The sequence below is a fragment of the Schistocerca americana genome, chromosome X (genome assembly GCF_021461395.2).
Source record: "Schistocerca americana isolate TAMUIC-IGC-003095 chromosome X, iqSchAmer2.1, whole genome shotgun sequence".
In the NCBI taxonomy this organism is placed as follows: domain Eukaryota; kingdom Metazoa; phylum Arthropoda; class Insecta; order Orthoptera; family Acrididae; genus Schistocerca; species Schistocerca americana.
Window position 1 is genome coordinate 782580928 of NC_060130.1, and position 23206 is coordinate 782604133.

The following is a 23206-nucleotide window of genomic DNA, read 5'->3' on the forward strand; positions in this document are numbered from 1 at the left end:
CATTAGAGACAACTGTAATGTTATGATTCAATGGTTTCTCCTGGTGTGTAATAGGAATGAAAATTTCTCAGGTAAATGAGCAGATCATCATGGCAAACTTGTGTAGTACATCATTCTGTTCTGTACCCTCAGTATTTTTAAGTCTATTCTGTTGTGTAATCTTTGATTTTCAATAATCCGATTCTGGTCTACATTTCTGCTATTTAAGCAAACAGATAAGAAGATCCAAACTTTACAGAGATGATACTCCGACTCGTGGATAATAAGGTTTCACATAATTTTAATTACAAATTATTTCTTTTTCTAAAATAATGGAATCCTAGAAGTTAGAAGTCTACATCACCAACTTTGTTCTGTCCAATGTTGCAGAGTGCCTTGTTGCTGCACACTGTTTTGTGACCTCTGTTCTGCACAGATTTTAGGGTTCTCACTTCAATCACTGTTTTACATATGTTAAGACCCCTTTTTCTCAGAAACAGAGAGAGGTATTAAGATGAAGTATACGGTAAAATACTAAGGTCTATGGTCCCTTGATGGTGTAGAACATTTATGCTTCTAAATCACTGTAATCAAAAGATACGGCCATTTATGCCACATATTTTTATGTTCACAAACTCGCTCATCAAAACCTATAGGGTACTTCTAGTTGACCTAAAATAATGAAATTTTGGTAAGAAGTAAGGTTTGATGGTAGGGGGGGGGGGGGGGGGGGGAACAAAAATTAATTTGTTATTATATCACATATACAAATATTTTTTTTTGCCATTTGCTGTCCATCTGTCTGTCTGTTAAGACCTCTTTTTCTCAGCAACAAGTAGAGGTATCCAGTTGAATTTTATGTCAAATACTAAGGTCTATGGTTCCTTGGTGGCGTAAAAAATTTAAGTTCTCAAGTCAGTGCACTCAAATATGTGTCACATATTCGATACTCACAAACCACTCATTAACACCTATAGATGACGTATTCATATACATAATTCAATTTGTACAGAAGCCTCAGAGCACAAGTCCTGCTCACACTTGTGCGGTTTTTTCTAAAGATGTTTTCTGCTGCGATTCATTACAGCATTCTTCCAAGGCTCTGACCATTAGGCCTATTTGCGAAGGACCATATTGGAAAATGATCTGGTTAACTCTCAACTTGTGGAACTCCAAAAAAATCTTCTATGCTGCCCAGGAATTATACTACTTGACATTGCAGCTGATCCCGTATGACTGAGAGCCACCATATGGCTGTCATCCTCAGCTTCTCTGCCTCTTCCTAGGGTGGGCCCAAGGTCTGTTGGTAAGTAAATTGTTGTAGGAAACAAATAAGCTGGTTTCTATGTAGAAGAGTTTTTAAGAATGATAAGCATAAAATTTGATGACAAGATGACAGACCCTCATGAATCATTACAAACTGGCGTGTAAAGCAATTTGAAGAGGAAGCACTAAAATCAGCCACATGGAAGCATCCTTGCTTTTTTTTTTTTTTTTTTTCAACCACCCAGTCAACTCTGTTGCACAACAAAATGATGTACTTGGTATGCCTGGGGAAAAATTAAATTATCTCCCTCGACTAATGAAACGGGCCACATAAGCGGCTTCGACCAGAGCTGACCAAACATTACTGCATCACAAGCTACTTTCATGTACAACAAAACCATTGTTAGGATGCAGCAGGAAGGCAGAGTTACTGCAGTGTCGATGGCCAGGTTACTTCACATCCGAGCCACAGACTTTTTGTGGCTTTGCGTGCTCAAAACCAATGCGATAGCAAAGCAAGGTCAGGACAAATTCACATAAATAGACATTTTTACTCAAACATGTTGCAGTCTGCTGGCCTCCAGTCCTGAAAAGGCACCTATGTTTGTCCACAAGTCTACATGGCTTCACCAGTCACTCTCTTCGGGTTCTGCTGCTCCTAGCTGTGCTGCTGCTGCCGCTGCTGCTGCTGTTGCTCGTGTCAAGTCTGATGCTGTGGCCTTAGTGCTCTCCAAACAGTAGCCCAAAACCGCCAAATTCAGCTGCAGCAGCAGCTGCTGCTTACCACCCTGGAGGCCTCTGGTTTCCATCCAGGGATGTGCAGCCACTCGTCTCCCATTGCCTTTGTGGGCAAAGTTCTTGCTGCTTGCTTCTGCTCTGGACAGACTATGCTGTTGTGAGCTGTCGCTTCGGTGTGTGGCCTCCAGCGTGGTCATGCATGCCTTGGCCATTCTCAGGGCTGTTAGCGGCCCTAGTTGGCACCACTGATACAGTGCTCCTGTACTGCTGCTGGCTCAGTGGTCTCATGCTGTCACTTGCGTCACCATCTCATTACCTGCCTGTGGCCATGTGCCGCATACTGACTATGGTGCCTTCTTTGACTGGGCACACAGTGTTTGCGTGCCATGAGCGCTGTCATCCTGGGGCAATGACACAATGGACGTACTTTGAGCAATAAATGAATGGTTTTCCAATGCTGCTTCTCTTATATCTCAGTGGACATCTAATAGGCACCTACTCACAGCTCCACCGCAACCATTGCCTTAGTGGTCGTATTCTGGCACCTTGACCACAATTTAACCAGTTCCACCATCCACCATTGTGGTCGGTCAACGTAGCCACTGTTAACACATTTGCAACTTGGCCAGCTGTGAAAGACAAACTAGATTTCTTACAACATCTAAGGTTAACATATCTCCATATAGCTCTCATGATGGAAGGAAACTCATTTTTTGATGTGTCAACCAGGAGGAAAAAAGGGATGGCAAATTAGGATACACAGTTTACTGTAAACCACCTCATAAGAATCTGTATCTTCAAGCTGACAATTACCACTATATAGTGTTGAGAAGAGATGTTCTGTCAGGCACAGGACACTTAACAGCTGGACCAGAATACCTCAAAATTATATTCAGCAGCAATGGTTATACCAACCAGCAAATATGTTGTACTCTTCGACCAATACCAATGGGCAGTGAGGACAAAAACTAGGAAAAGACAGAAAATCCATGAATAACCACCTTTATTTCATATGCTGGCAATTTTTTGAGTACAGTTAGTACCATTATGAAGTAGAATAAGGTATGATGCATGTTCTGTATGTACAGCAGAATTAGATAACTCCTGGGCAGCATGAAGCATGATTTGTAACTCCACAAGACAGGAGTTTACCAGATAATTTGTCAATATGGTTTGTAATAAATAGATCAAATGGTAAAGACCATGGGAGACTGTTGCTATGAACATCAACGTTATGCACAACAGGGACAAAATGGTCAGTGGTCACAGAACAATGTCTGGCTATGGGACACTCCATGACTTTCAACAAAATGAAGCTGTCGCAGGCCTTTAAATTCCAGAATTCCACCATAAAAGAATGAATTAAGATTAAAATTAGAGAACACCTTATTAATCCCAACACAGGAAAAGCCTGAGATCCTGTCCTCGATCTGGTTAAGGGGAGAGTGATTCCTGCATGAATAAAAGGCCACTTTTCCCAGCTCCAGGCATCAATTCATCAGTGGGCCTGCTTATGACACCTTGGTTTGTTATTGAAATTTCATGCATATCAGACACAAAGCGCCAACAGTTTCCTCAAGAACTTTCATTCAAATGTAATATTGCTTCAAGACAGAAATTTTATTTATTAACACCTTAGTTATAGAGGTAAGTTTTGTCTAAAAGTAAATTTTACATTTATGTGCATTGAAGTAGTAATTGGAATTATCTGTAAAAGGTCCAAAATCAGTTAACATTATTGAATTTTAAATGCTAATTATTAGAATAATGGGTGGCTTTCTATGAACATGTCACACCTTTCAAACAAATAAAGAAGGCTAATATCATTAAGTACATCTCTATGACTATTCCACAGACAGATTCTCCATACTCATTCAGGTTATCACAAGCCAATCCTAAGTTTATGTAGCAGAACTAACATATACAAGCATTACCTCAGGGTCTGGCATCTTCAAGCTCAATGCTGGGACTGCATCACTTAGCGTAATTGCTATTTTGTTTGGAAGTACCATAATGTTTCCAACAGCTTCTACAACAATGCGTCGCAGGAGATCGCTACAAAAATAACACCACTGTAAATTAATTCTATATGAAAGGGTAAAGTTGTCACTAGATTACAAAAGATGATATAAAAAGGTAACCGATATGCTAATTAAACAAAAAAAAAAATCTACCATGTGTTGCACTGCAAAAATACACTTAAAACAGGGAACACATGATGTCAGAACAGTAAATGATCTCATTAGTAGATGAAACTAAAAATTAAAATGCTGGTTTCTAATTTACCTATCAACCTACCACTTAGTAAGTATATTTTCTTCATACTTATTTGGCTGAATATATGATACATAAATTTTATGTCTGCCTTGCATATACATCTCACTTAAGTATCAATACAGGTAATTATCAGTAGATATTAACATTAAACAACATCTCACAGACAGATGGTCTCATTCTTTAGTGTCCAAATGCCTGTATAACGTAACAGCTACACTGAGACACAGGCTACACAGCAGCTCCTTCTGTGTCTGGAGGAGTTAAGTTAATGGCATTTATTTGTAGAAATAGGTAAAGATGTCATGTACACAAAGACATGTAAAAATCACACATAGAAACCATTTAATTACCAACATATCACTGTACCTAGATTTTGAGGAATTTCTCCATCATCATGGAGATTTTTTTTTTTTACTTCTGTAGTGTAAATAATGCTGACCTAAACACAACATAATCAAATGAATAAATACAGTGAGAATGGTTTACATTAACCAAATAAGTGTCCATGGAGAAGGTCTGGTGGTCCCAATGCCAACTAGAACCAAAAAAACACACCCTTTGCTCATTCCATTACTCATTCAATCTACTAGCTATCAAACTTCAGCACATCAAAACAACAGATCTTCAGTCTGCCATACTACCATTTACTATGATTACACCCACATACAAGATTAAGAAGTTCTGGAAAATGGCATGCCTTCTGTTAGCACAGAATGGATTATTTTTGAGTCCTATGAAATATTGGCAAATGCAATCATTCAGCTGATAAATAACGAAGCCACAGATCAACAAGAACATTCAGGATAATAAAACAAAATCCTCTCAAAGGAGGAGTCAATTCATTTTAGCACCTTACCAAGAATTAATAAACTTAAATGAGCACATACCTAAGGCCAGGCATATCCAGGACATCAGCCACACCAACTAAATTGAAGTCTATTGTTGGGTGACGCAAGAAAAATACCTGAAGTCCTCCAATCAGTGGCACTGTGGTTATGAGGGGTCTCATCACCGTCCTCACATTTCCTTGTATCTTAAAATGGAGAAGTGTTTATGTAATTGGATGAACATATTTTTTTATCAGCAAGATAATCTACTGATGCATTAAGTTTTTGGATAATACGGATCATAATGAGACATTAGGAATGTTGTTTTCTCACCCAGGAATGTTCTAGAATTTGAAGATATTTGCTTATCCCATATTATAAAAAGAAGGGAAAACAATCAATCTATTTATTTTAAAGTGTGTACTGTAAATCAACTACTATTCTCCGACTCTTTTTTGATAAAGTCTTCAAACAACCCAAAAATTATTTTTACTCATGACAAATTACAAGAAATAACCTGAAATATGTACAATCCTCTTCATGCATAAATCCAGTATCTACAATCCATTATACATGAGGAAAAGGCTCTTAATTCTCTACTGGACCATATAAATCAAATGGAATGTTTCTGGGAAATGTATGTATCACTAGGAAATAATGGGTTTTTCATATTGTACAATGATAGTCTACATATTACATCACTGACTGCTTACAATAATGGAATTATAACAACAAATAAAAGCAGACGGGAGAAAATTGATGGAAGTTGACACATCAAGTCGCAACAATCATGCATTTCGTGCAAATGTAAACCCATGGCAATATTCTATCCATCGCTGCACTAAGTATAAACAGTACTGCCTCAGCAATGACACATAAAATGAACATTTATCACATAATTAATTTGTCATGAATTAGAATGAACACTGCCTCTTGTATGGGATGTCTGTTTTGATGCGCATATTGTCATAGACACAAGAAATTATTTTCTCATTCCATGGTTATAATAACTATAAACTATTGCAGTATCACATCAGTGAACTGGCATCAAGAGTGATTCCACAATGACCTTATAGCCACTGAATAATTATACTCCTAAGAGGTTGAGTGAGCGGATGGATGGCTGAATGGATGGAAATAGTGTTGAATAAACTTTGCCATGTTGCATTTATGGTTGCTATTAACCACCTATCCTTTACTAATTTTAATAGTATGAGGGAGGCGTTATTCCACTTTGGCTGAAATATTTACTGAGTCGCCATCTTACTTGCACAACTAGTTTTGACTAATAACAATATCAAGAATTTACATATTCTAGTGTAAATATGGACACCAAATATCATGATTAGCAGTTATGCTTAGCTGATATAGTACACAGGTTCTTAAGTATGAAAATAACTTTTCTTACTAAGAGTAATAGTTCAACAAAACTTTGACCATGCATAGAAAGAACTGCTACTGTATAGTACAGAAGGGAACTGAAAGAAATATGCAACGGGATGAACAGGAGTGATATTTTTATTCAAGGATAGTAGTGACACAAAAATAGCTGTGACATATGATAGTAACCTGGACACTACAAAAGGTGGGACATTGTATGTAATAGGGTTTGCGATCATCATCATGGACAGCAATGCGAGCTCTCTAACATGCTCCCATGCTGGCCACAAGGTTGGTAAGGAGTTCTTGTGGTTCATCCACTAGCACTGTTGACAAATGCTAGACGGGTGTCAATGCAGTTGGACATGCTACAATATATCTCCCCAATGCATCCCACATGTGCTGTATGAGGTTTAATGGGGTGAACAGGCAAGCCAGCCCATTTGTCGATTATCCTCTTGCTCCAAGAAGTCCTCCACCTTCACTGTTTGATGAAGTCACACATTATTATGCCTAAAAATGATGTCAGAGTCAAATGCGCCCCTAAAAAGGCACCCACAGGGAAGGAGCACATTCACATGCACCAATGACCATCCAGCACTTGACGACCGCACTGTCGGCGGACTGGAATGTTCTGTTACAAGAACTCTTCATTAATCATGTGGCCAGAACAGAAGCATGTTGCAGAGCACGTATTGCTGTTCATTGTAATCACACTATTTATTAAGAAAAATGATGCACCTTTTGTAATGTCTTGGGGAGCATCATAAATCATGGTGACTTCAGTGTTATAATAGTGTTTGAATAAAAGTGTCATTTCTATTTGTTCCATTGTGTGTTTATTTAAGTTACTTTCTGTATTATAAGTTAGCAGTTCTTTTGACGTAGGGTCCAAGTTTCATAGAGCTATCAACGTTACATGGCAGTGACACATCATCCAAAAGTTGCTTTTGTCCATAAGTTTTGCATATGAGTGTGCATATTATGAAACAGACAATAACAACACACCCAAGGAAGGAGCTACAAAGACAAAAATACGTGCTATTTTCACATGTGTAGCACCTTGTTTTGAGTAAGCTCTTATGTGCAGTTTTATAATATGTACTGCAGTAGCTTTGCCAAATTGTCACTCATGATTTTTTTATGTCTATATTGACACTAGCAGATATACAAAAATGAAACCCGTTATACATGGTGAAACTATTTGTGCGGCTATGAGCTGAAAAATGTTACATCAATTTGATAAATTTAATGCTGTGATGTACACTGTGAAGATGATGTTTATATTAATAGTTTTTGGGACCAGCTTTGGAGACCAGTCAAGAAGAGGAGAACTAGAAATTTTTTTATTTCATTTTCATTCAAGTTCATAAAACAGTTTCCAAACAATATAGCTCAGCACTATTTCTGGGTATGTACTGGGGTGATTTACAAGAATAAGCGATCACTGTCAAATTCCCATTTTCCCGGCCATCATAATTTGAAATTAACATTTTATACAGTGACAGGATAACTTTTATAATCACTCAACATTATTGCGGTATCAGCTGCGGACAAGATTTCACAACAAGCCGAGGGGCATGCAGCCCTCTTACTGACGAAATCCTCCAACCAAATGCTAAAATAATGCTGGTGTAGAATTTCCATTGCAGCTGTCTACTGTAGCAGAGGGCTGGGTTACTTCATGCTGTGGATTAATGGTGCATTTCTGCAGCTGTCTGTGTAATAGGAAGTGGTCTGCTGTCAGGACCTATTCTGGCCCGGTGGATGCAGATGGGCTGCTCAGCCATTAGTGGCACTCATTCTCTAACTTCTGTTTCTGTTAGCATCACAACAGTCTCCACATGAGTTGTTGGTCTGGTGTGTGGCTGAACCACTACAATCTCACAAAAATAGTGCTGTCAGCAAGAAAATGAAATAATTTGTAATTAAAATTATGTGAAACCTTATTATCCACGAATCGGAGTATCATCTCTATAAAGTTTGGATCTTCTTATCTGTTTGCTTAAATAGCAGAAATGTAGACCAAAATTGGATAATTGAAATCAAACATTGTATGAATGAATTTCTCACACACTGCTTTTGGGTCATCTGTTATGTCGTCATTTTCTTTTAATGTTATGCTGGTATGTTCATGAGCCTGCTGTTTTCCACATTCTTTATACGAGGGCGGTTCAGAAAGTAACCTCCGATTGGTCACAGTGAGGGTTGTGGGGGGATTAGCGACGCCATCTGTGCGTTCACGCACTCAACAGGTCAGTCGGCATCAAGCCATGGTAGAGTGAACGTCGTACCTGCGCTAGTTTAGTTTTTGTGGCAGTTTGAAATGTGTGCTGCAATAGAAAACCCCGCCAAATGTGAAGTGCGTGCTGTCATAAGGTTTTTTACAGCCAAAGGATATTCTGCAGCAGCTATTCATCGTCAGCTTTGTGCCGTGTACGGACCAAGAGTTATGAGTGAAGGAGTTGTCCGTGAATGGGTACGTTTATTTAAAAGTGGACGAGAAAACGTTCATGATGAAGATAGGAGTGGTAGACCATCATTGGTGACTGACGAACTCATTCAGACAGTTGATGCAAAAGTTCGTGAAAATCGATGTTTCTTAATGTCGGAGTTGTCTACTGGTTTTCCACAGATTTCTAAGACTCTCTTGTACGAGATAGTGACAGCAAGATTGGGTTACCGTAAGTTCTGTGCACGATGGGTGCCCAAAATTCTTACCGACCACCACAAAACTCAAAGAATGGCCTCTGCATTAGACTTTCTGTCACGTTATGAGGACGAAGGAGAACCATTGTTAAACAGAATCGTGACCGGTGACGAAACCTGGATTAAGTATGTGAAGCCTGAGACAAAAGAACAATCAAAGATGTGGGCACATTCAAATTCGCCTACCAAACCAAGAAAAGCCTCGCAAGATTTTTCTGCCAGAAAACTGATGGCAACAGTGTTTTGGGATGCCAAAGGGGTGTTGTTGGTTGAATTCATGGAACATGGTACGACCATTAATCAAGACGTGTACTGTGAAACAATAAAAAAGTTACGACGGGCTATACAGAACAAACGCCGTGGTATGCTGACTTCCGGTATCGTTTTTTTGCACGATAACGCCCGTCCTCACTCTGCTCGCAGAACAACGGCCCTTCTTGAGTCCTTCAAGTGGGACGTTATCAACCATCCACCTTACAGCCCAGACCTGGCGCCAAGTGATTATCACCTCTTCATGCATTTGAAGAAATGGCTCGGGTCACAGCGGTTTGATGACGACGAAGAGCTCAAAGATGCGGTCACAGGCTGGCTCCAGGCACAAGCGGGTGATTTTTATGCAGAAGGAATTTCAAAGCTTGTGAAGAGATACGATAAGTGCCTCAATCGCTATGGAGACTATGTAGAAAAATAGTGCAAAGATGTAGTTGTAAGATGTATATATTAAAATATTTTTATTTAACTTGGTGTATTTTTTTAAATCAACCGGAGGTTACTTTCTGAACGGCCCTCGTATATTATTTTTCAGGCTGTTTTACTGACACAGGTCGAGTTGCTTCTTTGATAGGTGTATTTATGACCTTTAAGGTTAGTCAAGGAATCTTTGTATTTTTTTCTGAGCAGTTCTATTTTGTGAAATAGTATTGTAATTTAGTATCCCTAAAGAGTATGTAACAGTCTTTCATGTTCTCTCTCTTTCAGTGGTTTCTGGAGGGAAATTCTCAGATTTGTGATTGATAGCATTGTGAATTTGTTTTACTAAAGAAAATCAAAGATTACACAACAGAATAGACTTAAAAATACTGAGGGTACAGAACAGAATGATGTACTGCACAAGTTTGCCATGATGATCTGCTCATCTGAGAAATTTTCATTCCTATTATACACCAGGAAAAACCATTGAATCATAACATTACAGTTGTCTCTAATGACCGTTCATTTATTAGGACATTTTCATACCTTTCATAGGTGTTCAATATGACCCCTCTTGAGATGCACAGCCTATGTCAATGCGGTATTCAAATTGTTCCCACATTGCAGTGAGCATGTCTTGAGATACAGCTTCCATTCAACAGCTGCTGTTATACGATGTCTCAGTTCATGCATTGTTGTTTGTAACGGAGGCACATAAACAGAGTCTTTTATAAACCCCCACAAGAAATAATCACATACAATCAGGTCTGGTGACCTTGGAGGCCAGTAATGTAAAGCTGAATCGCCTGGTCCAGTGCAACTGACCCATCTTTCAGTAATCCTTTGATTTAAAAATTTACACACTTCCACAAGCTAGTGTGGTGGTGCCCCACCCTGTTGGTAAATGAAGTCATTCAAATTAGTCGACAACTGTGGGAAAATAATGTTCTCAAGCATATTGAGATATGTGCTTCAAGGAACATGGGTGGACGCGTTCAACATCTGTGTCAGACGCTCGGGGACGGCCTGGCGATTTGCCTTTACACAAACAACCTATTTCTTGGAATTGTTCATGCCATTGTCTAATGCCCTGTGCTGCAGAAGGATCCACACCATACCTAGTACGAAAGTCACACTGAACAGTTACTACTGATCCGCACTGCGCAAAATGTAGAACACAAAATGCTTTCTGTTGTCCCGGCACCATTTTTACTAGAACTGAGGTGGGCACTCACTGTTGCTACCTAGTGGGAACCATGTAAAACTCAAGAGTTTGCTCTTTCCAACAGTACGTTGTTCATGCACATATCTCAAATAACACAACAGTTATGACTTCTTTTTAAATCTGATGATTTTTTTCTGATACACCCTGTACAATGTGTGTGTCAATAAGAAGGTATGAAAAACGAACATCAAAATCAAACAGCTGTGTGCTTCGTTTGTAAAATGTAGAACAGTGGATTAGGTAAAATGAACAAATACCAAATCTAAATTTCAAAGGAAAGGCACTTTTATGTGAGAAAGTAAGCAATATTATCAATTACAAAGATAATAGGGACGTTTTTTTTTTTTTTTTTTTTTGAGTAAAACATAGCAATTTAATCCTTACATACCAGAATGTTCAGTATATAATGAATCAAGCAGAGCACTTGGACATATACCTAAATGAATCAAAACCGAATTTCTTCATAGCAAGTGAAAAAGTCAATTGTATTGATGATCCGAGTAATGAAATTGTATCTGAGGTTGCAACAATAAATTTAAAACTAGGAAACAGCAGTCTGATTATAGCAGCTCTGCATAGGTCACTTGGAAGCAGTTATGAAGAATTTTTCAATTGTCTGTTGGAGAAGACATAAGCATATATAAAAAAAAAGGGCTGTTTGTTGGTGATATCAACACACACTCTTTAAATAATAACAATAATTATTTGTACATTATGTTGACTTACTTCAGTGTTATAACTATTATCACATAAAATCAGAACCTATACAAGAGTTACTGTAGAAAGACAGACATGCATTGACCATATTCTCATAAACATAATAAAAGGAGAACTTAAACGTACCACCACAGAAAATGACATATCTGGCTACATGTAAATTGATGTATGGAATGTAGATATAACTACAAGTGATATGTTTATGCATAAAAGAAAAAGTAATTTTAATCAACTTAAGAGGGCATTAGGCAATGAAAAATGGGAACCTGTTTGCAATGCAACAAATGTGAATGATAAATGGGAAAAAAATCTGTAAACAATTCAATAAGACATTAAATGTAACACGTTCTTTAGTAAAACAAATTCACAACACTATCAGTCACAAATCTGAGAATTTCCCCACAAGAAACCACTGAAAGAGAGAGAACATGAAAGACTGTTACATACTCTTTAGGGATACTAAATTACTATACTATTTCACAAAATAGAACTGCTCAGAAAAAAATACAAAGATTCCTTGACTAACCTTAAAGGTCATAAATACACCTATCAAAGAAGCAACTCAACCTGTGTCAGTAAAACAGCCTGAAAAATAATATATAAAGAATGTGGAAAACAGCAGGCTCATGAACATACCAGCATAACATTAAAAGAAAATGATGACATAACAGATGACCCAAAAGCAGTGTGTGAGAAATTCATTCATACAATGTTAAATACAATTAGCACAAATGAAACACATGACTGAGCACCCAGTGTAAATGGTGGACCTCTTAGCAATCATTTCAAAACTTAAAGCTAAAATGTCTTGTGGCTGGGATGACATTTCACATAAGCTGCTAAAGGAATTCAGAGCATAATTAGTGAAGTCTCTGACACATCTAATAAATATTTCCCTCTGCCATGGAGATTTCTCTGATCTTTTGAAAATGATTTGTAATCCTACTGGTGTAAAAGAAGGGAATAAAAATTGACATGAGAAACGATAGGCCAATATCATTAACTTCAGAGCTTGGGAAATTATTAGAGAAAGTAATATTAAATCAATTTGAGGCCTATTTCATCAAACATAATCTCTTAAACAATCTACAACATGGTTTTAGAACAGGAAGCTCTACTGCAACAGCAGCAATTTTTATACGTGAAATATTAAACAAGCCAGATGAAGGAGACAAGGTAACAGACATCTTCCTGGATACGAGTAAAGCTTTTGACACTGTGAATCATACAGTTCTATTGCATAAATTAGAAGCATATGGGATGAGAGGGATAGCCTTACAACTACTTACCTCCTATCTAACACACTGGAAATATCACATCAAGCTAGCTTATAAAAGGAATGAACAGTTGGTAACAACCAAATCAACTCACAAGATACTTTAATGTGGTGTGTCCCAAAGAAGTATATTGGGGCCTTTTCTGTTTCTCATGTATGTTAATGATTTAATTTAACCCCAAAACTCCAAGGTTGTAAGCTATGCTGATGAAACATTTTTTGTCAGATGGGGCCATGATACACAAACTACTACACACAGTAGTGAAATCAATTATAATTTTCACAAACTACTACACACAGTAGTGAAATCAATTATAATTTTCTGTAAAGTTATCTTACTGCAAATAAGCTGCTTATAAACAAAGAGAAGACAGTTAAACTGCAATTTATGCTTAGCCATAATCAGAACATAAGTAGAACATTTGCCCTAAGCTACATAAACAAATTTTTTTGGGTATAACTGTTGACAAAGACCTGTCGTGGAAAGAACATAGAGACCACATTTGTAAGAAAATCAGTACAAATGTGTATCTACTGAAAAGCATCTCAGTCTTCCTTGATCATGATAGCTCGAGACATACTTCAGAGTGATACAGTCACACCTTCAGTATGGTACCGAGATATGGGGTGGGGGCACCAGCTGTTTATACAGGCAGGCTCTTCAGACTACAAAAAATGGCAGTAAGAGCAGTAGCTAAGGTAAACAGGAGGGAGCCTTGTACAGAAATCTTCAGAAAACATAAAATACTAACCATCTACTCTACGTACACCCTGTAGGCAATAAAGTTTGTAAAATAAAATCCAGGATATAATGTAATAAACAGTAATATACACAGGTACAATACACGAGGAAGGGAAAACTTTCACAGAATTGTAAGTAAAAAAGGTTGCAGACCATCATCCACATACAATAGGAACCATGTTTAATAACAGACTTCCATCTGACCTTCTGGGCTGAATCAGGGAGCCATTCACAAAGCACAGTCATGGGCTCTAGCCCACGGCTTCCAGTTTCCAGCCACAAAGTCTGGTGTCATGCATTTCTGTCGGCGTCGCACCGTTCACCCAGAACCACATCTTTACCTTAATGACGATCCACTCACTGCAGTGGAGGCATATCAATTCTTAGGACTGGTTTTTGACACCTGATTGACTTGGCTACCTCACTTTCGTCAGCTCAAGCAGAAGTGCTGGCAGCACCTCAATGCCCTCTGCTGCCTCAGCAACACCAACTGGGGTGCAGATCACCCTTGTTCAATTCTGCCGTGACTATGGAAGTCTGGTTTACGATTTGGCGGCGCCCTCAGTGCTGCGTTTACTTGACCCAGTGCTTTCGCCTAGTGAGGGGAGCTTTTAGAATGAGTCCAACGACCAGTGTCCTGGTGGAGGCCGGAGTCCCTCCACTGAAGGTTAGGTGTGCACAACTGCTCGCCAGTTATGTTGCACAAATTCGTAGTTCTCCTGCGCATCCGAATTACTGTCTCCTTTTCCCAACCACGGTGGTTCATCTCCCGCATCGGCGGCCCAGGTCAGGGCTTACAATTTTGGTTCATGTCTGGTCCCTTCTGTCTGAACTGGAGTCCTTTCTGTTACCACCTCTCCTCAAGGTCCATTCACGTACACCTCCATGGTGTACACCTAGGCCGCAGATTCTTCTGGACCTTTCACATGGCCCTAAGGACTCCGTTAAGCCTGTGGCTCTCTGCTATCACTTCCTCTCGATTCTCAACATGTACCGGGACCATGAAGTGGTTTACACTGATGGCTCGATGGCTGATGGTCACGTAGGCTTTGTGTATGTTCGTGTAGGCCATATTGAACAGAATTCCTTGCCAGATGGCTGCAGTGTTCTCACTGCAGAGCTGGCGGCCATATCTTGTGCTCTTGAGCACATTCGCTCATGCCCTGGCAGTCATTTCTCCTGTGTACTGACTCCTTGAGCAGCCTACAAGCTATCGACCAATGCTACCCTTGCCATCCTTTGGTAGCATCCATTCAGGAGTCCATCTATGCCTTGGAATGGACCCGTTGTTCAGTGGTGTTTTTGTGGACCCCAGGACATGTGGGAATCCCAGGCAATGCACTTGCCGACAGGGTGGTCAAAGAGGCTACACAGAAACCGCTTCTGGAGATGGGCATCTCTGAAACTGACCTGTGTTCTCTCTTATGCCGCAGGGTTTTTTGGCTTTGGGAGATGGAATGGCACACTGAGTATGCACAACAAACTGCGTGTCATTAAGGAGACTACGAATGTGTGGAAGTCTTCCATGAGATCCTCTCGTAGGGAATCAGTTTTCCTCTGCCGGCTCTGCACTGGCCATACATGGCTAACGCATGGTTACCCGTTGCGAGGACCCACTTCGGTGTCACTGTGGTTCACAAATGATGGTCGTCCACCTCTTGCTGGACTGCGCACTTTTAGCCACTCTGCGGTGGGCTTTTCACTTTCCCAGCGTCCTACCTTTGGTGTTGGGTGACTGACAATGCCTCAACCGCAGCTTTAGTTTTACACTTTATTCATAAGGGTGGGTTTTATCAATTGATCTGAGTTTCAGCGCATGTCCTTTGTGTCCTCCACCCTAGTGCTTTTAGGGTGCACATTTTAATGTGTTGCAGAGTGGCTGGCTTCTTTTTATTCTCATGGTCAGCCAACCATGGTAATCTGCTCTCTTGCTTTGATCCCTTCTACATGTTTCTTGCATCTCTCTGTGGTTTTCTTGTCTGATTTTGTCCATTTTAGTGTTTGTTGCCCTACTGTCATTCTTGTGCTTTCTTCCAGCTGTGTTTTGTATGTCTTGATTATTTTACTCCCACCCTTGTGGAATTATTTTAATTGGAACGAGGGACCGATGACCTAGCAGTTTGGTCCCTCCCCCCTGTTTTAAACCAACCAACCAACCAACGCAGGCCGACGTGTGTATAGAAGTGTCCTCCCTTGGGGATCAGAAGTAACTGTGTGAACATTCACCTCTGTACCATTTGTCTATTAGATATGCTCAATGTGAGATCAGTTTATTTATTTATTTATTGTTCCGTGGGATCACATTAAGGAGAAGTCTCCATGGTCATGGAACGAGTCAATACATGAAATTATAACACGATTGTAGAAACAGATAAAATGAAATATAAGAAACATATTCAGGCGACAAGTCGTAAGTTTAAATAAAGAAAATCAACAATGTAACATTGGAATTTGCTTAATTTTTTAGCTCTTCCAGGAGCTCCTCGACAGAATAGAAGGAGTGAGCCACGAGGAAACTTTTCAGTTTAGACTTAAAAGTGTTTGGGCTACTGCTAAGATTTTTGAGTTCTTGTGGTAGCTTACTGAAAATGGATGCAGCAGAATACTGCACTCCTTTCTGCACAAGAGTCAAGGAAGTGCATTCCACATGCAGATTTGATTTCTGCCTAGTATTAACTGAGTGAAAGCTGCTAACTCTTGGGAATCAGCTAATATTGCTAACAACAAACGACATTAAAGAAATTATATACTGCGAGGGCAGTGTCAAAATTCCCAGACTATTGAATAGGGGTTGACAAGAGGTTTTCGAACTTACACCACACATAGCTCGAACAGCCTGTTTTTGAGCCAAAAATACCCTTTTTGAATCAGAAGAATTACCGCAAAAAATAATACCATATGACATAAGCGTATGAAAATATGTGAAGTAGACTACTTTTCGTGTTGAAATGTCCCTTATTTCAGATACTGTTCTAATGGTAAATAAAGCAGCATTTAGTTTCTGAACAAGATCCTGAACATGGGCTTTCCACAACAGCTTACTTATCTATCCGAATGCCTAGGAACTTGAACTGTTCCGTCTCGCTTATAATATGCCCATTCTGTCTTATCAAAATATCAGTTCTTGTTGAATGGTGAGTTAGAAACTGTAAAAACTGAGTCTTACTGTGATTTAGCATCAAATTATTTTCCACAAGCCACAAACTGATTTCATGAACTACGTCATTTGATAATGTTTCAATATTACACACAAGATCCTTCACTACCAAGCTGGTGTCATCAGCAAACAGAAATATTTTTGAATCACCTGTAATGCTAGAAGGCATATCATTCATATAAATAAGAAACAGCAGTGGCCCCAGCACCGACCCTTGGGGAACGCCCCACTTAACAGTGCCCCATTGGGACTGAACATCACTACCACTCTCAATATTGCGGAGAATTACCTTCTGCTTTCTGTTCTTAAAGTAAGAGGCGAACCAACTGTAAGCTACTCCCCTTACTCCATAGTGGTCCAACTTCTGCAGTAATATTTTGTGGTCAACACAGTCAAAAGCCTTCGTTAAATCAAAAAACACCTAACGCTCGCAACCTTTTATTTAATCCGTCCAAAGCCTCACAGAGAAAAGAGAATATAGCATTTTCAGTTGTTAAGCCATTTCTAAAACCAAACTGTACATTTGACAGCAAATTATGTGAATTTAAATGCTCCCGTAACCTTGTATATACAACCCTCTCGATAACTTTAGCAAACACCGATGGCATAGAAATAGGTCTATAATTGTCAACATTATCCCTGTCTCCCTTTTTATAAAGTGGCTTCACTACTGAGTACTTTAATCGATCAGGAAACCGACCACTCCTAAAGGAAAAGTTACAGATATGACTAAGTACTGGGCTAACATACATAGAACAATACTTTAGTATTCTGCTGGATACCCCGTCATATCCATGAGAGTTTTTGCTCTTTAGTGATTTAATTATTAACTCAGTCTCCCTCTTGTCAGTATCATGGAGGAGCATTTCAGGTAACAGTCTCGGAACACTTTTTTCTATGAGCGCTACATGATTCCCTGTTGGGACTAGGTTTCTATTTAGTTCACCTACTATATTCAGAAAGTGATTATTAAATACTGTATATATATATATGCGACTTATCAGTAACACGGACATTCCCACTACGCACTGATTCTATATCCTCGACCTGTCTCTGCAGACCAGCCACTTCCTTTACGACTGACCATATGGTTTTAATTTTATCGTGAGACTTAGCTATTCTATCTGCATACCACATACATTTTGCCTTCCTAATAACTTTTTTAAGCACCTTAAAATACTGTTTGTAATGGGCTGCTGCATTTAGATTGTGACTGTTTCTAACGTTTTGATATAATTGTCACTTTGTTCTACACGATATTCTTATCCCTTTAGTCAGCCACCCAGGCTGCCTGTTTGTGCTAGTACCCTGTTTTGAACGTTCTAACGGAAAGCAACTTTCAAAGAGCACGAGAAAAGTCTTGAGGAAAGCATTATATTTATCATCTACTGTATCAGCACTATAAACATCTCGCCACTCTTGTTCCTTGATAATGTTTACAAAGGTCTCTACAGCAACTGGATCAGCTCTCCTAAAAAGTTGATAACTATATTTAACATGTGTTGCAGCACAAAAATCTTTTAGAGTTAAAATTTGTGCATCATGATCTGAAAGGCCATTCACCTTTTTGCTAACAGAATGCCCTTCTAGTAATGAGGAATGAACTAAAATATTGTCTATGGTTGTTCTACTGTTCCCTTGCACTCTCGCTGGAAAGAATACGGTTTGCATAAGATTATATGAATTAAGGAGGTCTACCAGCATCCTTTTCCTTGCACAATCACTTATACAATCAATATTGAAGTCACCACATATAACTAACTTTTTGTATTTCCTATAAAGTGAACCAAGAACCTCCTTTAGCTTTAGCAAAAACTTTGTGAAATCGGAGTCTGGGGATCTATAAATAACAACAGTAAGAAGTTTAGCTCCACTAAATTTAACCACAGCTGCACAACATTCAAACACCTTTTCAGTGCAGTACTTTGAAACATCAATTGACTCAAATGGGATACCATTTTTCACATACATGGCTACTCCCCCACACCGCAAAGAGCTCCTAGAAAAGCTGCCAGCCAACCTGTATCCTGGTAAAGGAAGCCTCTGAATTATCTCCTTAGTTAAGAAGTGTTCAGATATACCAATAATTTCAGAGTTAACATCTATAAGCAGTTCACGAACTTTATCTCTAATACCTTGTATATTTTGACGAAATATACTAATTCCCTCATTAATCGGATACCTAAGCTTTGTCGAAAGTGGTTTCTTTGTTAGAGAGACTTCCCTTAAGCAGGAATACCTATCAGCTGACTTCAATCTAAAAAAGGTACAGCTCTAACACCCACAACTACCGGAATTTTCCCACGAGTGATCCCACCACCCCCACCTATGCTGTCATCACTGAGTCGTACGTACACGAGACTTTCCTATGGAGACAAGGAAAAAAGAATAATGAGGTGTAGTGCAATTCATGACGGCAGAAGAAATGTCAGGAAGTGAAATTCATGCCTGAAAGTCTGTTGTGTATGGCGAACACAATACGTCATATGCATGTCTGTTTGCCAGGAATAAAAGATTTCGAGAAGGTGAGGTACCATTGAAAGACAATAGTTGGCCAGGACAGGCTCATTGTGTCATTACCCTTTCTGTCACTGTTGCGGTAGATGCTGCCATCAGAAATGATCAATGGCAGATGACATTCGGCTCATGTTGTGCATTAGTCACAGTACCACTAATGCCATCATGACAGAGCCTCTGAAGCTCCAGAAAATCTGCGAGCAGGGGTTGCGCCACAGCCTGATGGAGAAGCAGGAGTTGAACAGAATGTTAACATCACTGCAGCACCCAGAAGTGTATCACTGTGAAGAGTATTGTTTCCTGTCCCATACTATCGTGGAAGATTAAACATGGTATCATCAGTTTGAGCCAGAGAGCAAGTGTCTGAACCAGTAATGGAAGCACGTGGATTTACCCCTACCAAAAAAATCCAAAGTCATGCATGCCAGCTCTGGGAAAGTCTAAATGGCCTCTTTCTTTGACTGCAAGGGCCTGCTGCCCATTGATTTTCTGGAACACAATGCCACAATTAATGCGTTGCAGTATGTGGGCAATTTGCAAAAACTGAAGTGTGCCATCAAGTTCAAACACTCAGAAAAGTTGTGGACGGCATCATTCTGTAGCAGGATAACAACCATCCACATGTTGCCAAGGTTGTTTTGACTACACTGCAGAAGTTTCACTGTGAAGCCCTTACAACATCTTCCACACAGTCCCATCCCAATCTCTCCCCATGCAATTTTCATATTTTTGGGACCCTGCAGAGATATTTGTGGCCACTTATTTGCTTCAGACCAAGAGGTGCATACATGGGTACGATCAATGTTCCATAGGCGACTGCAAGCAGTTTTCCTTAAAGGCATCGTCCATCTTGTCTCACAGTGGGATAAATGTATCAACAGTTCTGGGAAGTACTTTTGAAGTAACAAACAGTTTACTTACTTTCTCTCACTCTGTCTTGTTTTCATTTGACTACCCCTTATACTTACATCAACTCCTATACCATAACTGCATGTCATTGGTAACTTCACACCTCCACAACTTAGGTGGTAGGAAGGAACAATATGAGAACTGAAAGAGTGAAATCACCTCATCCACTGATGGGGCTTCTCAATCCCTAGGCAGTATTAATCAAACTGGGTTAAATCCAGAAACACAGTATGTCGTGATATGAAGAATAATCCTGACTTCGAGGAATGACGATGCCAGAAGGGGGACTTTGCCACAATAAATCATCTACAGTGAAGTGGCAAAGAAACTGGTATAGGTATGCATAATCAAATACAGAGAGATGTAAACAGGCAGAAGACAGCACTGCGGTCACTAACGCCGATATAAGACAACAAGTGTCTGGCGCAGTAGTTAGATCAGTTACTGCTGCTACATTGGCAGGTTATCAACATTTAAGTGAGTTTGAATGTGGTGTTATAGTTGGTGCACAAGCAATGGGAAACAGCATCTCCGAGGGTAGCGATGAAGTGGGGATTTGCCCATACGACCATTTCATGAGGGTACTGTGAATATCAGGAATCCAGTAAAACATCGGATCTCTGACATCACTGTGACTGGAAAAAGATCGTGCAAGAACAGGACCAACATTGACTGAAGCGAATTGTTCAAAGTGACAGAAGTGCAGCCCTTCCGCAAATTGCTGCAGGTCTCAATGTTGGGCCATTAAACAAGTGTCAGTGTGCGAACCATTCAACGAAACATCAATGATATGGGCTTTTGGAGCCGATGGTCCACTCATGTACCGTGGATGACTGCACGACACAAAGCTTCACACCTTGCCTGGGCCCATCAATACCAACACTGGACTGTTGATGACTGGAAACATGTTGCCTGGTTGGTCGAGTCTCGTTCCAAATTGTATCAAGAGGATGGTCGTATACGGGTATGGAAACAACCTTATGAATCCATGGACCCTGCATATCAGCACGAGACTGTTCAAGCTGGTGGAGGCTCTGTAATGGTGTGGGGTGTGTGCACTTGGAGTGATATGGGACCCCTGATACTTCTAGATATGACTGACAGGTGACACATATGTACGAATCCTGTCTGATCACCTGCATTCATTCATGTCCACAGTGCATTCCAATGGACGTGGGCAATTCCAGCAGGACAGTGCGACACCCCACATGTCCACAATTGTTACAGAGTGGCTCCAGGAACAGTCTTCCGAGTTTAAACACTTCCACTGGCCACCAAACTCCCCAGACAGGAACATCATCGAGCGTATCTGGGATGCCTTGCAACATGCTGTACAGGAGAGACCTCTGCCCCCCTCCCCATACTCTTATGGATTTATGGGCAGCCCTGCAGGATTCATGGTGTCTATTCCCTCCAGCACTACTTCAGACACTAGTGAAGTCCATGCCACGTCATGTTGCAGCACTACTGTGTTCTCGCAGGGGCCCTGCACAATATTGAGCAGGTGTACCAGTTTCTTTGGCTCTTCAGTGTAGATATCACAGACTCATCAGTTAAATTAGAAGGCAGTTGCAGATCCAAGGAAGGATCTGCTTCATCAAGTATCAAACATTAATAACCAATTACTGACCACAGCTTGCCCCACTATGTCAGCTTGTTGATTTGGATAGCTGTCACTTCTTTGTAGCATGAAAGGTGATCTGCTATTGTTAATAAGTAAAAATTTTCTGCCATTTTTGCCCAAGAGAACCTGGGATGTCAAAACTGATCATCTCAAATAGTTTACTTACCTCCAGCAATCTCTGCAGTGCAATGCACTAATGACGTGACTCGTTGGATGCTTGGTACACAGTTTTTTTACATACTGTTCTGTGTTGTGCTTATGCATTCAACACCAATATTGTTCTGCTAAACATCATTCCATTTTTCTATAACCCCCATGTTCTGCTAACACATTATCGTGCACCCACCTTAATACTTAATCTCGAAATGTAGCTGGTACCACAATATGGAGTCTGAGCTTTGTTTTCTTTCATAACACACTGTTGCCCACAATGATTTGGGATTGCATTTCAAATAATTTGGTTTTCATAAGCTGTTTGTGCCTTCTACCATTCTGCAGTGGTGGAACCTATGCATGGCAATGTATTAACTTTCCGACACAGCCTATCTGCATTTCCAAGTATCTTGCCTTGTGGATTAGTTACCTCAAAATCAAATTCACTGAGTTTTACTGCCCCGTGTGTTAACCTGCTCAAGAGATGTTTTAAATGTAACAGCCACTTAAAGGCTGTATGATATGTATAACTTAAATTTCCTTAGATATAAATAACACTGAATGTATGTTACACCTTACTTAAGACTCATCATCTCTTCCTCCATAGTAGAGTAGTCCTTTTCTGCACTATGACATGAGACATAGGCAACTAACTAGGTGTTCTGTTTATCCACTTCGTAAATCAATATACAGTCAAGCGCATGATTGCTTGTATCCCATGACAACAAAAATTAGTTTTCATAATTCTAGAAAATCAATATCAGTCCAGTTGTTAACAATTCCCTCAACCAAGCGAAAACATTTTCACATTACAATGACCAGTGAAAGTACACTCTTTTCTTCAGCAGCTGAGTGAGTGGCCACGCTATCTCTGCAAATTTCTGTACAAATTTCCGATGATCACTCTCTGGACTCCTTTTATGTATGCGGTGCCAGAAAATCCTGTAAAGCTTTTTGTTTTGTTTATTTGTTTTATTTTGTTTATTTGTTTGTTTGTTGTTTGCTGTCCATATAACAATC

The 23206-nt window shown here is 39.7% G+C and overlaps 1 protein-coding gene across 3 annotated transcripts in view; it reads right to left on the bottom strand.

Annotated features, from left to right (window-relative positions):
* The window catches only part of LOC124556827 (extended synaptotagmin-2-B), a 193944-nt gene that overhangs the window by 138706 nt on the left and 32032 nt on the right, over positions 1 to 23206 (bottom strand). For all 3 annotated transcript variants that reach the window (XM_047130842.1, XM_047130840.1, XM_047130841.1), the window contains exons 6-7: positions 5148 to 5293; positions 3918 to 4038 (exon numbers count right to left, since the gene is read on the bottom strand). In XM_047130842.1, the coding sequence (XP_046986798.1) occupies positions 3918 to 4038; positions 5148 to 5293 (267 nt within the window). The remainder of the gene's footprint in view (positions 1 to 3917; positions 4039 to 5147; positions 5294 to 23206) is intronic.